Source organism: Octopus bimaculoides, chromosome 8 (assembly GCF_046866305.1).
Source record: "Octopus bimaculoides isolate indiv1 chromosome 8, ASM4686630v1, whole genome shotgun sequence".
Classification (NCBI taxonomy): Eukaryota; Metazoa; Mollusca; class Cephalopoda; order Octopoda; family Octopodidae; genus Octopus; species Octopus bimaculoides.
The window spans coordinates 55,067,628-55,086,650 of record NC_142935.1 but is presented as its reverse complement, the minus strand read 5'-3'; the positions used below and the strand labels follow the sequence as shown (position 1 = coordinate 55,086,650).

General features: G+C 35.4%; 1 protein-coding gene across 2 annotated transcripts; it reads right to left on the bottom strand.

The window, feature by feature from the left end:
- Positions 1–6,709: 6,709 nt before the first annotated feature.
- LOC106874428 (growth arrest and DNA damage-inducible protein GADD45 gamma) lies at positions 6,710–14,384 on the bottom strand. Of its 2 annotated transcripts, none has more exons than XM_089356480.1 (5): positions 10,941–14,384; positions 8,865–8,969; positions 8,022–8,235; positions 7,593–7,748; positions 6,710–7,226 (listed from the first exon to the last, which is right to left on the bottom strand). In XM_089356480.1, exons 1-4 carry the CDS (start codon positions 10,985–10,987, stop codon positions 7,629–7,631), a joined length of 486 nt encoding a protein of 161 aa, XP_089212606.1. In that variant the 5' UTR covers positions 10,988–14,384; the 3' UTR covers positions 6,710–7,226; positions 7,593–7,628. The 2 variants fall into 2 exon arrangements, with proteins under 2 accessions (XP_089212606.1, XP_089212607.1); XM_089356481.1 differs by lacking the exon at positions 10,941–14,384 and adding an exon at positions 10,076–10,211.
- Between the last annotated feature and the right edge of the window lie 4,639 nt (positions 14,385–19,023).

Here is a 19,023-nt window from a genome sequence, read left to right as displayed (position 1 = left end):
GGGAATTAACAGTGGAATACTGAGATCGATTAAAATAATTCTAGTTATTATCTGTGCCTATGTTAGAAATTATCATGATTATTATTGGTGAAAGCAGTAAAGCAGAGTTCAGCACCGTGGCAATCGAAGTTGATTGAATGAACAGTCTTCCTTTCTGGTCCAAAAGGTCGCTAGTTCGTATCTTCTCATAAGCACTGCGTTGTATACAAGATCAAGATTTTATGACCAGTCTACCCGACTGTAAACAGGCGGCAATGTCCCTTAATAAATCGTTTCTACTAAATGTACAAGGCCTGAAATTGTGTGGGGTGGGGGCAGTCGATTAGATCGACTCCAGTGTTTTACTGGTACTTAATTTATCGACCTCGAGAGGATGAAAGGTAAAGTGGACCTCAGCGGAATTTGAACTCAGAACGTGATGACAGACGAAATGCCGCTTAGCATTTCGCCCGGCATGCTAACGATCCTGCCAGCTCGTCGCTTTTAATGTCCTTTAATAAGTGTGTCTTCAGTTAGCAGTACTAATTTGTATTCTTCCTCTGGGTCTTCCTATGGAACTACAGGCCTTCCTGTGGAATTAAACTTCAAACCAGAGTCTCTTATACACGTAACTCAACTCTACAAGTAGAGTTAGTTTCTTGACTTCGGTGGGACTGTATAATAAGATAAGTATCCAACACTAGGTGAATACCGTGTTCATTTACCATGAGAACGGCGATAATCACACATCTGGTGTTATTATCTGCTTCACATTATTCTGCTCTGACTAAGATCCACTTAACTTTCACGTACTCTTATCATCAAATATACCTTATCATATTTGTCTTCCTAATCGAAATTTGCAGTTTTATTAACACTTTAAAAATAATTGTTTTTTCTCTGATCCACCGCGATTATCTGGTGCAGTGGGGGTGCATTGTCGAAGTTAATTTTTTATAGTGTTAAGCGGTTATTTAACACATTTGAAAGAACATTGGGCTCTTCAGATTGTCCTCTCTGTGGGAAGATTTTTTAGGCCAATAGCCGACACATTACCTAACCAGTTGTAGTTTTGTGAGGTTTGGTAGACAGAAACTGAAAGAAATCCTTGACATTACGTGATGGTTGTAGATGAGTATTATTGTCATACAAGCGGGGCTGCTTGTTTCCAGTCTTCTGTGAAAACATGTTTGGCTATGGGGAAATATTACCTTGCTTGGAAACAAGTGAGAGTTGGTGACAGGAAGGGCATCCAACCGTAGATAATCTGCCTGAAGAAATTCCGTCTGACTCGTGCCAGCATGGAAAAGTGGACATTAAATGATGACGACGACGACGACGACGACGATGAGGAGGAGGAAGAGGTGGATGTTCAGTGGGTTTGAATTCATTTAGGTAGATTTCCTCTGACAAGCTCTGTGGTTATTGTCAAAAAAAAAAAAAAAAAAAAAAAAAGAAGCACTATTGAACAGGTTTGCAGAGATTTTAATTAGCCTGTTTTGAATTAAATATTTCAATATCAATTCTGCCTCAACAGGATCATTTGTTCCGAGTCTGTTTTATTTGGTTGTAGTAAAAAATAAAAATTAAAAAAAACATACAATAAAGAAAAAATGGAAACAATGTCGTTTGACACATTTTCCAGGTTTCACTGTCATCTAAAGATCATCAGCTCACTAATACCTCTTCCTACGCCTAGCCTGACAATCTGTCCAATAAATGAATATTAGAAAATGAAATAAAATAAAATAAATGAAAATATGTAAAGTATGTGAACCACAAGCAACGAGGATATTTGTTATACATCATGTTTTCTTTTGCTAATAACAGATAACATTTCGTTGTTTACTAGCGTTTACAGAGTGAAATTGAAGCTGACGTAACTGTTTTTAATATTGTATCTACCAGCAATATAATAAACATTAGTAATATTATAACATCGCCATTAAGACAATGAACCTGGCAGAATTAATAACGTTACTTGTTCTTCGATTGAATTTACATACCAAGCCAGTGACATTACATTATGTCCTTGAGAAATAATAATTTAAGGAAAAATTTTAAAAAAGATTAATGGCTTGACGAATCTACTTATAAATATGTACCGTGTGTAGAGATGTGATTGTCATTGCTATGTCGCAGGTGGGACCCGTCCTGGGTTAACTCAAAGTACACCCGTGGTCAAAGGCATTCTAGTTATGACTATCACCACTTTTTATGTACATCGAACTCGGTATCAATGTATTCATTTATATGGTGGTCTGGTTTGCTTTGAAAGAAATTCATTTGTTTCTCGCAAGTCGAGCGATTACGTAGATCTTTTGTTGGTTCATAGTTATAGAACATCGCTTTGGCAACAAGAAGTTGTATATCTGGCAACACAGCTGGTGGACAGGGACTACAGTACTGATGTGAATATTTAGGAAATAGAATTTGAATTAATCTATAGCATTTTACCGCTAACAAAATGAACAAAACGTATAATGCAGAAAGTCTTGTGTTAAAGAATAACAATTATTCAACTATAGTAGTAGTTGAATAATATTCTTAAGGCTGCAATTTACTCACACGCAGCATCTTTCAGAGCCTGTCGCTAATTCAGTTCTTAACCAAACTGAACCAAACATTTTTGAAGAGGACTGGTCCCTAGCTACATTTTGGCATTAAAAAAAACTGAAATTTGGTTCAGTAGAAAAAAGTTTACCTCAAAATTTGTAACAACGTTATTGGAGAATAAGTAACACCTCCAATCAAGTTTCGATTTAAATAACTTTTCTTATTTTAAAAGCAAAATATATTTATCTTAGCTGATAGAAGAAAGCATGAAGAACTTCATAGTTTTGATCCAATGCACCAAAAATTTGTATCAAAAAAGTTGTGAGGTAAAATATCATGAGAAAAATATAAGTAAAGCAAAAATTGGATTTAAATATAATGAACTTCTTTATTTTAAAAACAAACTATATTTTAATTAAACTTAAATGATAGAGCTCAATTCGAGGAATTTCATGGTATCAATCTCATGCAATGAAGTTTTAAAAGAAAAAAGTTATGAGTGTTTGTTTCGCAAATGTAAGGGTGATAATATAGTTCTATACTTTTTTATGGATATAGTTATATTAGGGGACTTTTAATGTCACCAGCATCATTGATGTAAGGAAAAAATTATCAATGACACCACTAATTGACACATTATTAATTAGCATAATAGCATGGCCTGGAAAAACCATGGATTACATGGAAAAATGTGAGCAAGAGAAATAATATTCTTAAGATTATAAACATGGAAAAGTACAGGATTAGCTATTACACTTGGAAAACTTCAGGACAAGTTATTACATCTGGTAAAGTGCATAACAAGAAAATTTTTACTTAAAAGATTGCAGTTAAGGATTAAATTAGAATATCAAAAATTATTTGATTTTAATTTACAAATTAAAATAATTAAAAAGGTATCATCATTTTGTTAAAATATTGACACATAAAAATACTTGAAAAATGAAAGCCAGAAGTACCAATATAGCTAAAGTTTTATGCAAAGTAGAACAGTATATATTGGTAGGCAAATTCATTATGTAAAAAAAGAGGTATTGGGTCAAGACTAAAAATGTGAAGACTTGGCAATGACTTAGGCGATAACTGTGAATTTGTTATAGATTTTACCGTAATACGTAACTAATTTTTGTGTTATTCTATTTATTGTACTAATTATGTACTACCATTATTTTTCAAATTTCTAATTATCGATTAATAATTAAAAAATGAATTTTTTAAAGTACAAAACATATAACAAGTAATAACAAATAGAAGTAATAACTTGTAATAACATTTTTAGTTTTAATAAAAGGTAATATTTTCTAAATCTAAATACTTTATTTGAAATTTTATCCTTAGCTGCAATATTTTAAGTAAAAATTTTCTTGTTCAGTACTTTACCAGATGTAATAAATTGTCCAAGTTTATAATCCTAAAAATATTATTTCTCTTGCTCACATTTTTCCACATAATAAAGTCGTGGTTAATTAGATTAACTAGAGACAAATTAGAAAGCAGAAATCTGGTGGCGCAACGACTGTCTGTAATAAGCTCCAAGACATCCATTCTCAGAAGGCTGGTTTCTTCCTCCCAGCAATCAACTTAGAAATGATTTATAGGTTACGGCAGTTGTTAGCATAGTATCAGTGTAGACTCAGAAAAGAGAACTAGTTCAAAAATGCAAAAGTGATCTGTTAAAGACATACAAATACATTTGATGTACTACCTAACAGTTACCATTTAGCACATTTCCTTCGCAAGATTTTGTCAACTTGAGGCCAAGATAGAAGGTACTTGTCTTTTAGATACATCATCATCATCAGTTAACATCCGGTCTCCATGATGGCATGGGTTGGATGGTTTGACATGGAGCTGGCTAGCAGGGAGCCTTCTGGACTCCAACTGTCTGCTGTGGAATGGTTTCTACTGCAGAATGTGCTAAGTACTTATGTGTCACTGTCACGGGTGCGTTTACACAGCCCCAGCACTGGTGTGTTAACACAGCACTTGCATGGATGCTTTTTATGTAGCACTGGCATCTGAAATGACAAGCCCATGTGTGGAAGACAATTTTACCTAGCTTGACATATCTTAAGTACAAATCGCCACATCTCTCACTCCCTTGTTTCCTGAGCGAGGCCCAGCGTCTGAAGATCCTTTCTTACCACTTCATTCCATGTCTTCCTGGATCTACCCCTTCCATAGGTACCCTCCACAATTAGAGCTCAGCACTTCTGTATGCAGCTGTCCTCATCGCATGACCAAACCAGCAGTCTTCTCTCTTGCACACCTGATGCCTTAGTTTTCCTCTTAAATCATTTACATTGTTATGCATTCACACTGACATTACTCATCCAGCAGTGCATGCTAGCTTCCTTTCTTTCAATTGTAGCTGGAAACACAATTGGGAAGCCATGACAAGCAACACTTAAGCCAAAGTGGGTAATGCAAAAGCAAATATTAAGACTTATTTCATAATTCCCAACTTGTCAAGCAGTGGTGACAATTTATTACTATAATACACCCTATTGTGTGCATACATATATATACACACACACATCCATTGAACGAGAACCTTACAAAGATGGAAGACTGAGGTATGTGGCACAACATTTGATGCCTCAGTTTTTCTCTTAAATCATTTACATTGTTATGCATTCAAACTGACGTTACTCATCCACCACAGTGGAATTGAGATCCTAAAAAACTAAGGTATCACTTTAAAAACACCCAGGACACTAGAGTAGTTGGCATTAGAAAGGGCATCCATCCACAGAAACCAAGCCAGAACAGACGATGGAACTGGGTGCATCTTGTGGCCTTACCAGTTCATCAAGCCGGCCAATCTATAGTAGCAGGGAAAAAAGGACGTTGAGGATGGTTTAGATATCAAAACATATATATTTTGGGCACTTCCAATAATCGAAATCATTTCCCCGTTTTCAGCAGCTATTCTTTGGTTCTAGTGACCTGTGGAAACAGCACTTGATCCTGTTTTCATAGACTTCAAGTTCTCAACCGGACTGCTCATTATGTCTTGCTATACTAGTTTAAATGTTTCAGGTCAATGCTTGCTGTTCAATATGCAATAGAAATTTTAAGGTGGCACACTGGGCAAAATTGTCCTTTATATTCTGAGTTTAAATTCTGCCAAGGTCAACTTTGTTATTCATCATTTTGGTGGTGGGGGTTAAATAAAATAAGTACCTGTTGAGAACGGGGGAGGGTTCGATGTAATTGAATTACCTACCCCCCACCCAAATCTTGCTGGCCTTTTGCTAAAATTTTAAGCCAATATGTTATGAGTTTTTATGGTAGCTTCCATTTCTAGTATGCTGAAATACAAATGAACTTCCTATAATTTTAATTTCTCCCTCCAAAAACATCACCTTCCATAATCAGCAGGAATCCAGAAATTTTTCCAAAGTATCAGATCTGGTGTGTGAAACTGAAAAGATCCAATTATTGTACAAAATAAGTCATCTCCTGAGGACACATTCCAATTTTTTTGACTTGAAACTTAGAAATAAGGTGAAAATATCTGCACTTTCACATACTTTATGAAAATGCTATTTTAGTGACTTGGATATTAATCTTGTTCATTACTCGACTGGAGCAACCTATGAACATTATAATAATGACCATGCAGTCTTTTCATATACTCATTATTTTTAATGTAGAAAGGTATGAGGGGCATTCATTCCTATTTTTTAGTAAGCTAGACCAGGGGTTTTCAAACTGTGGTCCGCAGACCACAGGGGGTCCACAAGGACAAGACAGGGACCCGTGGACAGCAAATACTTTTTATGGGCAATTTGATTTTATAAATGTTTTTTAATTGAAATCTTATAATTGACAATAAACCTATTTGTTAAATACTGTTAAATAAATAAATGTAAAAATGTTATTTTAAGCAAATATTTATGTATTAAATTTCATAAGCATTTATAAGGGGGTACCTAAGGTAAAGCCTGAAATATAAAGGGGTCTGCAAGTTATAAAGTTTGAAAACCCCTGAGCTAGACAACTAGAGACTTCTCAGTTGTAAGGGACAAGTATAATTCACATTTCAGTAAAGCACAAGGTTTCACACACACCTCTAGACCATGTGGTTAATAGTACATCATAATCTCAAGACCATTGTGTTACATCAATACATATTGACTCAACATGTTTAAACAAAAAAAAGATAAAATATTTTCAAAAGAAATTTATTCAGAACCAAATTACTCCAGTTGATGTAAACTTGTTAAAAACATGAATACAAAATATCATTGCTTTAAAGGAGATATAGAAATCAAATGCTCTATAGTCAGTTATAGAAATGCTGAGATAGTCTTCAATCCTTTATAGTTCAATGTAAGAAATTTATTCCCAAGCTCATCTTGGACATGCTCAAAAGGCACAGAGTAGTTCCATAGCAGTAAAATATTGTACAGTCTATTCCTGGTCACAGTCTAACAGTATTCTTCCAGTGAAGAAAAGTATCCGTTTTATCTTCCAGTACAGTCTCCAGCGTAAACAGAAGAGGGAACACTGGCATTGTCACTTGCTTTGAAGCAGAGCTGAGCCATGGTAGGGATCTCACTTTTTTTCTTGTCATATTATCTGGTTTTGTGCCAGATAGCCAGTACTGGTCTACCAGAGTGGAGTAGAACAAGCCAAGAGATCGAAAGAACAGGTTCTTCATGCTCTTGCGGGAATGCCACTTTCTGAAAAAGAAAAGGAATATATTACAATATCACCAAAAATTCTAAGATACAAAACAAAAACAGCTTTTATTCTATTCAAAGGAGTTTTTTTTTTTAAACCCAATAATTACATGCTATTATTTATAGTTTTGACTATTTTGAATCATTCCATGACTCTTGAAGCTTCTAGATTCTTAAGACATATTTTATATAAATTCAATCCAACTCTCTATAGTAATAAACTAAATTATTCTGCAAGCAAACATGCTTATGTATTAACAAAGGAAGTCCAACACAGGAATAATTATCATTTTACCACGATTATACTAGAGTACCAAGCAAATGGAATTTTTTTTTTTTTTATTCAAAGAATTCAAAAATACTTACAGGCAATATAGATTTGGAGTAAATTGGTTATAAGAATCAGCCAGGCAGTTCAATAATAGGCTCGGAGTCCCAGTCCACAAATACAGAGTTGTAGTAATCAACAATTGACTGGTTCAACTTGCGGAATTCACATTTTTCGGTACAAGAAGTTGGAGCCTGTCATAAGAAAATGGCAAAATTGTATATAAGAAATTGGAAGAATAATAATTTCTAAAGTTTAAAATTTAGCCCCAGCAATATTAGATGCCTTCCGAATTTTATACCCGTTACCAATAAAAGATAAATTGGAACTTTAAAACAATGCTGTTGACTATTTAAACAAGGATAGCGTGGTTATTTTATTCTATTTTTTAAAATTTACTGCTACTGGCAAGACCAATTAAAAAAAAAAAAAAACCAACAAAAAAATTTAAAAAAAACAATTCTCACCTGCACCAGTACACAGCAGTAATCGCGATAATCTTCGTTGTCATTTGGATCATCGTATCTGACAAGTGCTGCCAATTTGTCAGTGCTGTCAACTTTTACAAGATTTATGTCGTTATCACGACAAAACGCTTCAACTAAAGTCTGCTGAATGCTGACCATAACAGACTGGTTCCGGTCTACTGGCAGAATGCAAAGCAGAACAAAATCTGGACCCCTGTGAGGAAAAAAAAAATTATAAGTATTTTTGCAAAATGTTCAAAGTAGATATAATTCTTAAAATTACAACCGCAATACAAATGCAGGAATCTAATGCCAACATTAAAAAAACAGACACGGGTAGCCCCTTTCGAGTAAGCAGACCGCACTACTAAAATAAGTAATGGTAACTTTTCGTCAGAGAGTCATTCAGAAAAACCCGTGGGCCGCAGGTGTAAATTTACAAACTGCGAAACTTAATGGGTGCTCGAGTGGGATGAATATGAAAAACAAAACAAAAAGAAGCCGTGCACGTGATTAGATCACCGTAATTTAAAAATAAAAAACTAAAAAACACGTGCACAAGTTCTCAGGGTAGTCTGTTAGCAATAGAATAATAAAAGTGTCACGAGAATATTTACTCGTAAGATTCCAGAACAAACCAGAAAACTTGTTTTATCCAGGTGCTAAATAAAGCTGTCGGCACCGTATTAGCTATTTATAGACCACTAATAGCTCTAAAAAAAAATAACTGTTGGCAATGATTTCTACATTTCATGTAATAAAAAAAAAAACAAGTCCTAAGACTTGATATTTATTTTTAAAATTTAAATATAGAAAAAAAGTGGGGGGGGAAAAAAAGCTTACATTTCCAGTAATTTGACCGAGCTCGCCACACCGCAGGTCAGTCTGCCATCAGACTTAGATTTATGGATTAACTCGCTCAAAGCTTGGCCGATATCCATGTTGTTCCTGCGAATGAAAAAAAAAAAACATTTCAAGGTAACTGAAAAATAAAGCTGTAAGACACAGCAGCAGTATAAGAAAAACATCGACTACCTAACTTTTTTTATATTGACAACCAAGTTGGCAGAAATACAAAACTACAAAAGTAAAGTAAATCTCGACTGATCCAAGGGGGTGGGGATCGAAGAACTATATATACACGTAGATCTGGTGACATTTAACGAACTTTTCCGTTACAAGCCACACTACCATCGCATAAACAATGCAAATAATATTCCATGCAATCAAGATCAAAGTAGTTCATGATCGACATGCACCAAGTTACAGAAAATTTAATAATTAGGCACAGTTAAGCCTCAACACCCAAAGCTAGATATTCTTCCAATTCCATTATGTGAAAAAATAAATTAATTAAAAAATCGCTTTTATCTTTCTAGTTAAACTAGAAGTAAATTTTTATTTATAAAAAAGTACTATTCTTATCCGTTAACAATTTCTAAAATATTCTATAATGTAAAATTCTATAACTAAAATAAATACGATTACACTTATGAGCTCTGACCCGGTTCTCAACAGATAAAAACTTGCCGTCACATGTTTGAAATTTCGCCAGACTTCCAGGAAAACCCCCATCCCCACCATTCAACCGAAAAGCTATAGTTGAGTTGGCTGTAAGCATTTTAAACTTTATACAGCCACATCTAGTTTTAAACTTTTGTATACTTTAAATTTTGTACTATAAATTCATATTAAAATTGAGGGGGAAAAAAAGCCGTTGCACACACGCCCTGGATAGAAAGAAAAAATTAAAAAACGTAGCACACACGCACATTTCACCTTATAAGAAATTACCGTTGACATTCGACGTCAATTTCTTGTAAAAAAAAAAAAAAAAAAAAAAAAAAAACCTTAATATTCCGATCTTTGTAAATATGAAATGTATGTTTGCACGCACACACAAAGTTTTTAATTAGACAAGCTCCTTAGTATGTACTTTTATCATTAACAGTTAAATGACGAAAGTACATTAACGAATGCTTCAGTTTAAAAGTATTTTGTGCAAAAAATTATCCTAAAAACTATTAATTTCAACAATTTAAACAAATACATACAACTGCGTCTACCAGATTAATATTCGAACCCAGTCTCCCCACCTTGTCCTTACTACTCAAACTGGTTAGGTCTAGTAAGTACATAGTCCACCGTGGCACACGCGTAGGTGTGTATAAGTCCCGGACAGAGATAAACGAAATCTCGGCTGACTATTGCGCCATATGACGCAACAAAAGCAGAGCACGAACACACAGACACAAACCGAAAAGTTGTCTGACAGAAAACAAAGTGGAGTAAAAAGATGAATTTCATGGATACACGTGGACATTGGAAAAAAAAAAAAAAGAAAAGAAAGTGATACGATTATTCTGTTAATTTTTATGTTTCAATCATTGGTCTGCAGCCATGCTAGAGCGCCTTTATAGACAAAGGCCGGTCAAAATCCAGGCCCTAACAAAATATCTGCATGAACCTCACCTCCACCTTAACCACATGCAATGAAATTACATATAATACATTCATGTATGTATTGCATACACACGTTATACACGACCTCAACTCATAACAAAGACAAACCTCTGAAAATGGCATTGTCTCGGCAGGACCTTATCTTAAATTTCACCACCACCTCCACAAACACCTCGAGATTTTTTGAAAAGAAGTTTCGAGCAAACTCGTATCTACACAATGCGCGCACACACACATTATATAATGTGCACAAAGAATTCAAAATAAATACGGTTAGAAGCATGTTATTTATAAATACCGCAGAAGCAACCAGCGTATATATATATATATAAACTGTATATATCATAAAATCTATTTAATCCTCGCGGGATATTGTGTAAGAAACCTTAGTAATCGCTGCAAAACATATTCACAAGAACAAAGCGGCGGGGTAAAAACAATAGATCAATTAATTACCTTTCTTTTGATTGCATGGGCTTTTCAGAATCTTCAGGCAAAATCATGTTGGGATTTAAGAATGACAGTTTGCAAAGTATATGTAAGTCCGAATGAGAAAAATTAAGATTCAGTTAATTGGAAATATCCAAGTTCGCTGTAACAAAGCGCTCAATTCGTAAGAGTAGAAATTGCTCGCGTCTCGTTGGATGAGAGAAATGATTTGACAATGGAAAGGATAGTGCGGCTGCTTATATAGCAGTTGGTATTTGCTGGCTTCTGATTGGTCAATTCACTAATGTGTGTGTATCAGCTACTGCTTGTGTGTGTAAATGCGATACATCACAGATTTCAAGCGAGTGCTTATGCATATTACATTATTGTGTGTCGTTAGCTGTTTAGAAAAAAAATTTAATAAATAAATAAAAAGGTTGCACACACACACACACACAGCTGTTAATAAACATTATATATACAAAAAAATATATTACACGTAGTTCTAGAAGTCGCAGTTGTTTTCCACGTATATATACACATACGTGCAAATTCATAGAGTTTTTTAAAGCAAACATGCACACACATGTACTCAACTGGTGCAATTCACATATACATAAGCACATTAACTTGCATATACATACACAAAATTTAAACACAATGAATTCATACACAAACACATAAACGCACACACAGACACTCAAAGAAACACTACGCACTTAGACACACAAGCGTGGGTTGGATAGACTTCGCTGTCTCTTTGTTTTTATGAAACATTGTTGCATAAATGAAACGAAAGTTTTTTTCCTTGAAATATTTCTAAGTGTGTGTGCGTATAATGTTTCTGTGCATTGTACACAGCGTTTTCAATGAAAAGAAACTGAATATAAAATTTTTAAATATGCTTTCTGCATATTTCCCAAATTGTTGCTTTATTTGCATTTAACTAAAATAAATTGAATTGAATCTGCAAACATTTCTTTTCATGAATACCCGCATTGATAATATATTTTCATTATACGTTTATTCTTTCTGATACTAAGTGAGCGTGTGTGCATATGTATGATATGTCAATTAGTATACGTGTGTGTGTGTGTGTGTTAGTAAAATTGTTCAATAAAACTATTGAAGTGCACACACTCACACGTGTTTGCTTATATGAGAGCGTTAACTGCAAGTTATGTTACATAAAACGCACCTAGCATGTTACACACACACACACATACACATGACAAACAGAAACTGTTCGGTTCAGGAAAAAACCGGCCTATTACAGTTAAACCTATGCTGTTATCTCTATTGCTGTCAAATCTTCCGTTGAACAAGTTATTAAACCAAAATCTTAGTAAAATACTTAAGAAGATGAGGTTCTTTCGTTTTGTTTGGGAATTTTCTTCGAAGAATTACTGTTTTTATTAACAATTCTTCATTGGTTTCCTTGTATTCTACTCTTCATTTTTCATATGTATATAAGTCTAAACAACCAGCGAAGATTGCTAGTTTTGTGATTTTCGATTCATCTGACAAACATAAGACATCATATTTCTTGCATTTGTATTTAAAGACCGGGTTCAGGCTGTGGTGTTCATCCTTTTCCCATTCTCAGTAGTAGTGAAATGGTTACAATTAGGCATGACCTACGAGAGGGATGCGGCAGAAGTTACAACGAATACGGGAATTTCCCGGAGTTTCCCGGAATTGATTTGTATATATTGAATTCTAGCATTTTATATTAAAGGGAAGGGGATTCCTAAAGGAAATTCTGTAGCCCCTGATGACTGAATTTTCAGAGGCCCTGAAACCAGTACTATTGGCCTCTGCGCAAACCAACGTCATGGGACCCCTATAAACACAACTACAGTGCACATAGATTTGCTTTGCCCTGTGTACCCATGCTTTAAGACAAAACTACCTGCAGCTGGGAATCGAAACCAGATTTGTGAACTCGGGTCACTAGGAACATGCCTCCAATATATTATAATTTATAAAGCTAGTGATATTTATGTAAGCAATAACGCCACAACTTCTCTCTACACAACAAGCCTTTTCTTCCTTTCAATGTTTGTTTTACACCAAAACAAAAACAAAAAAAAAACACTCTAATTAATAGGTGTAAAAAAATGTGTAGAGAACGAATACGAAAACAAGAAATTGCACAATCGAACGGGGTGTGGGGAGAGGACATTCGGGAAATTCACAAGGTCCGATTTTCCAAAATCCTCTCCCTATCCCTTCGGAAAACACTTTCCCCACAATTTTTTTTTTATAATCATAATCTGTGCCATTTGAACGGTATTTCCATAAAATTTCATTAATATACATCCATTTTCCTGAAAGTTATGAGGGAAAAATTGGATCTTGTGAATTTTCCGAAAGCTCTCTCCTCACCCCTGTTCGTTTGCGCAAATTTTTGTTTTCATATCCGTTCTCTGCACATTTTTTCTTTTACACTTATTAGACTAGTTTTTTTGTTTTTGTTTTTGTGTTTGTTTTGGTGACCAGGAGTTAAACTATATCTTAACCCATATTTATTGGTCTGATGATGTTTGTTTGCAATACTGGATCCCACTTCACGTGATATTGTTTTGCTTTCGATTCATCAAATAACCCCTCTCCTTTGTTTAAAAACTAGCAGAGAGCCCTCTCCTAATTCACTAAATAGTTTATGTATATATGTTTGTATGTATGTATGTATGTATGTATGTATGTATGCATATGTGTATGTGTGTGTGTGTGTGTGCATGAGTGTGCATTGCACGCTGAATACTCCACAAATCATTTATTTTAGGGTCTTGTCTAGGATATTTGTATACAAAAACAGACGTACATACACGTTTGTTTGTGTGTGTGTGTGCACTACACATACATTTACACGTATATGTGTGCACGTATACGTATGTGCAAACATGCCTATACATGCACTGTCACGCACGCACACACACACACACACACACACACACACACACACACACACACACACGTACATTTGGATTGTGCGACGGAAAAAGATTTAAACCATTATTAAAAACTATAATCCCTAAAATCATAATACAGTGTTTATCAGATATTTCAGTTTAAAGACTTTACGAAACATTAGCATTTTCCTTGAAAGTAAAGGAAATTGTTGTGTACTGTGACCAAACAAGCCATCCACGTGTTTGCACACACGCACAGACTCTTTCTCTCTCTCTAACACACACGCACACACTCCTTATCTCTCTATCTCTCACACATACAAATACTGAAATAAATCCATAGGTAAACGATCATAAAATGTGTGTTTGTGTGTGTGTGTGTGTGCGATTGCATAACCTCTTCGATGCTATTTTGCGTTTGTTATAAATAACATTACAGAAACTCGTGTGAGCTGTGTATATATGTTCGGACACGTTTGCGTGTGTGCAATGTTTATTTACTGCATGTATTATCCTATGTATGTGTTGTAACTATGTATTCGTTTATATATAATGCTTATTATGTATGTATATGTATGTAAATCAGATTGGAGCCTGGTGTCGTCTCCTGGTCCACCAGTCCATCGTCCAACCCATGCTAGCATGGAAAGTGGACGTTAAACAACGATGATGATGATTATTGTGTGTGTGTGTGTGTGTGTGTGTCTACGTGCGTGTATGTGTATGCATGTGTGCGTGGGTAAGTGTTTATAATATACACATACTATGAGCGTTTCGCTGGTTATGGTCTAATGTGATGTTTTGTATGAGTACAACTATGTACATACTTGTATGTGTTTAAACAGGTATATATTTGCATGCTCGTCTAAATACCGGTAAATAGGTATACATCTATGAGTATGTGTAGGATCATGCATATGACTACATCAATGAGTAAAGTGTGTGTGTGCGTATATCACGGAACTAAAGAAGACAGTTACATAATCGAGAGAGAGAGAAGAACGAAATTACATTTGCTCTTGAGAGCCAGCAGGGGAACCTGTATGTGGTCACCTGCTTGCTAGAAACAGCAGTCAAATCTTAAAGACTTCCCTACCAGGCTTGCAATACAGGTGCGATCCCAGGAATTTTTCGAAGGGAGGGCACAAGGTGAGAAGGGAATACAATTTCTGGAGAAAGGGGTGTAATAATATTATTTAGGACTGTGCAATTCTTTTCTTGAGGGAAGGACGTTTCCCTCAGCTCTCCCGTCCTCCTCGGGTCCGCTCCTGCAATATCTGGAAAGAAACCTGATCCAGTGATCAGGGTTGGGTATCTTTGGACATTGGTCTGTTTGGGTCGAAGCTAACTTGGGGCTATACAGCAGCAGCAATACCACCACCACCACAAACAACAACAACAATCTGTGATCTTGCGCTTGTCTGAATAAGAAAACAAGTTTCAATGCTTTACATAAACTGTACATCTTATGTGGTACCTATCTGCAAGTCTTACACGCTTATGCACTGAGTTTAATGACCTTAATAGCAGATCAGTGGCACTGAGGATACAAACCTGCCGTGTCCATAAAATTCGCAAATGAATTATGATAGTAGTAGTAGTAGTAGTAGTAGTAGTAGTAGTAGTAGTAGTAGTAGTAGTAGTAGTAGTTATAATGATAATACATTTGGGATACTGTAGCGTGTGAAATATACGTTTCGGACAGTTGTGCTTTTTCATACAGTCACGTATCTATATCTATATAAGTATAACCTCGTGTATATCGTTGGCGATTTTTTCTTCCTCCGTCTTCCCTTCTTTGGACTTTCCTATACTTCCGACGAAGAGCTCCGCTCGAAACGTCAGATTCTCTTTCTTTCCTTTCTTGAGCGTCCAGTAACACAATATATGCATCACGTCCTCGCGTTGTTGTTTTTTGTTGTTCTTTTTTTTTTGTCGTTTATCTTGTTTGAACTATATATATATATGTATATATATATATATATATATATATATATATATATATATATATATATAAACAGAGAGAGGTGATTTGATTTGAAACAATTGGAAAACCTTTTAAACAGTCATTTAAACGCGCGCGCACGCAAGCACACGCACACGCACACGCACACGCACACGCAGAGTTAAATTCATTTCTCATATATTTCTTAGGGGTATCAAAATTTTAATTATTGCACTGCTGCGGTCTGCCCGGTCGCTGACACAGTTTTGCTGCAGCAGCTCTTTGTCAGCGATTGCTTTATGTCAATAACATATATATATATATATATATATATATATATATATATATATACATACATACACTCACGCACACACACACATACATAAACACATACATACACACACACACGCACATGTATGTAAATATGTAAATAGAACGCTGGATTTCTTATTTCTCACGGCAAACATCTACAAACGTTTTCATGGATTAATTTTTACCAACGCAGGCTACAACCTGCTTCCTTGGATTCCGGATCTTAATATGATAATGTCCTTAGAAAGGAATGTATCAAGTTTCCTCCTCTTATCCCCCACCCTCTCTTTCTCTTCCTTTGAAATCATTGTACATAACACTTCTCGTTATATTAATATTAATTAGCTTATATTTATTGGATTGTAGTTTCTCACACACACACACACACACACACACACACACTCACACACACACACACATATACACACATATACACACACTCACAAAGAAAGCGAAAGAGAAAGAGAGGATCTCTTCAAACATTCACTCTCTCTATCTCTATCTCTCTCTCTCTCTCTTTCTCTCTCTCTCTCTCTCTCTCTCTCTTTCTCTCTCTTTCTCTCTCTCTCTCTCTCTTTCTCTCTCTCCTATTCACTTCCTCGTTGACAATCAAAACAAACTTTGGAATGTTAGGGGTGAAGTTTGAAAGTTGAGGAGAAAGCACTCTTCACCTCCACTTCTTCAGAGAAGTAAACTCGACAATTCGCTTCCTTTCACAGAATGCACATACCTGAAAGCTACGACGAAGCCCCACATTCAACTTTGACCCCACCGCAGGTGAAATCTCTAAAATTCCATAACAATTTAATACAATTTGCATAACAATTTAATACAATTTGCATACCAATAAATTTTTAGAATTAAAGTATCTTTAATTTTCTCTAGGCCGATACTCTCCTTGCTTTCAGTTCTTAGGGGCTTGCAATGCTTCCCTGGTTTAGAAAAAGGTTTCCAAACCCTACTGTTGTGTGCTCGCTCAACATACTAAATGCAGCTGCCCTGTCTCACTCAAATCGTACTCCCACCGACGTACAAAAGAAAAACGTGGCCCTGAGTTCTCTTCACATAGGGGAAAGCTGGTATGGTCACGGTTGGAATGGCTTTGATCACAGGTCTGCTAGTATTATCCCCACTATTTCACTACCCACCTCCACTAACCGCAACAACGACGACAATAACACAATTAAGTTACGGTTTATTAGCGTTATATTTCTTTCTATTTGGGCTATTAATCTAGTTTTCTTTGAATGAGAGAAAAATGAAAGCTCATAAACACTCACATCCAATACAACAAACGCATTCACTAATAATTCACGCTCATATACATATTTAATAAGCGGCATTCATACACACACACACATGCTGACACAAAACAAACAAGCTTACTCAATAAAACACACGCTTTGTACATGCTTACACAATCATACATAGACACATGTTTTAACGTATGTTCAACACATTCATACATATTAACACAAACGTGTACAAATACATGCAAATACACGTTCGTATCTTCAGTGAAATACGCTTGCACACTTAAGAATTGCGTACATTGCATACATACACGTGTCTTTTACTCATTTAATTCATTAGACTGTAGTCATGCCGGGGTACCGCCGTGAAAGGATTAGTCTAATGATTCTCAACCGGGGTACATACAACCCTTGGCGATCCATACAGGATTTTGTTGTTATAGTTTACGTGCAATAAATTGGTATACTTCTACAAGAAATAGGACATTATAACTGGATTTTTTTTTTACATAGTTCTTAATATTTAATTATAAAATACAATAGGAATTTTTAAACATCGAAAGACTATGAAAGCTCAGTAAAGAAAAATGAGAATTAATCACTGATTAGTCGTACAAATCGATATCAATGCTTAATTTATATTGAAGGGCTTTAGCTAACCCACTAAGTACTGGGCGCAAACAAACCAACACTGATATATATAAATATATATATACAAGGTTATTTCAAATATATTTGGGCATACACATGCATACATTTACAGACATAAATACATAAGTTTTATATATACATGTGTGTGTGCGTATGCATATATATATATATATATATATATATATATATATGCATACGCACATTCACACTCACACACACATTAGTAAAAGTACAAATATTCTGTGCACATCATATGTTTGTAAAAAAAAAAAAGCTGTACAGATAAGGCAATGCTCCAGCATGGCAGCAGTCAAATGACTGAAACGAGTAAAAGAATAAAAGAAAATGAGACCGATAGACTAAAGAAATAAGTACAGTGACCGATTTGTTTGCCTTCAAGGCAGTGTCCCAGTATTGTCACAGTCCAATGATTGAGACAAGTAACAGAGAGAGACGGAGAGAGAGAGAGAGAGAGAGAGAGAGAGAGAGAGAGAGAGAGATAACACACGCGCACACACACTCACTGATGTAGTAGTAATCGACCAACACGGATATATATGTATGTTACATGACACTTCCGTCAGCTGTTGTTGAACGAAAGGTGAACGAACACACAGACACAATACACAGACAGCAACTGAGACGTATAAGATCAGATAAATACAGACACATACACATTCATGTTTAATAAAAGAAACTAAATAAACATACAAAGCAACACACACACATACACACACAACTTTTATCTTTTACTTCAGCCATTGGACTGCGGCCATGCTAGGGCCACTGCCTTGAAGGACTTAGTCAAACAAATCGACCCCAGTACATAGCTATTCTATCGATCTCTTGTGCCCGAACTACGTTATGGGGACGTAAACAAACCAACGGTTATCAAGTGGTGATGGGGACAAACACAAACACATACATTTATACATACATACACGGCAATACTCCACTCAGTTTCCTATTTTTTTTATTGCCTGCAAGGGGCTAAACATAGAGGGGACAAACAAAGACAGACAAAGAGGTTAAGT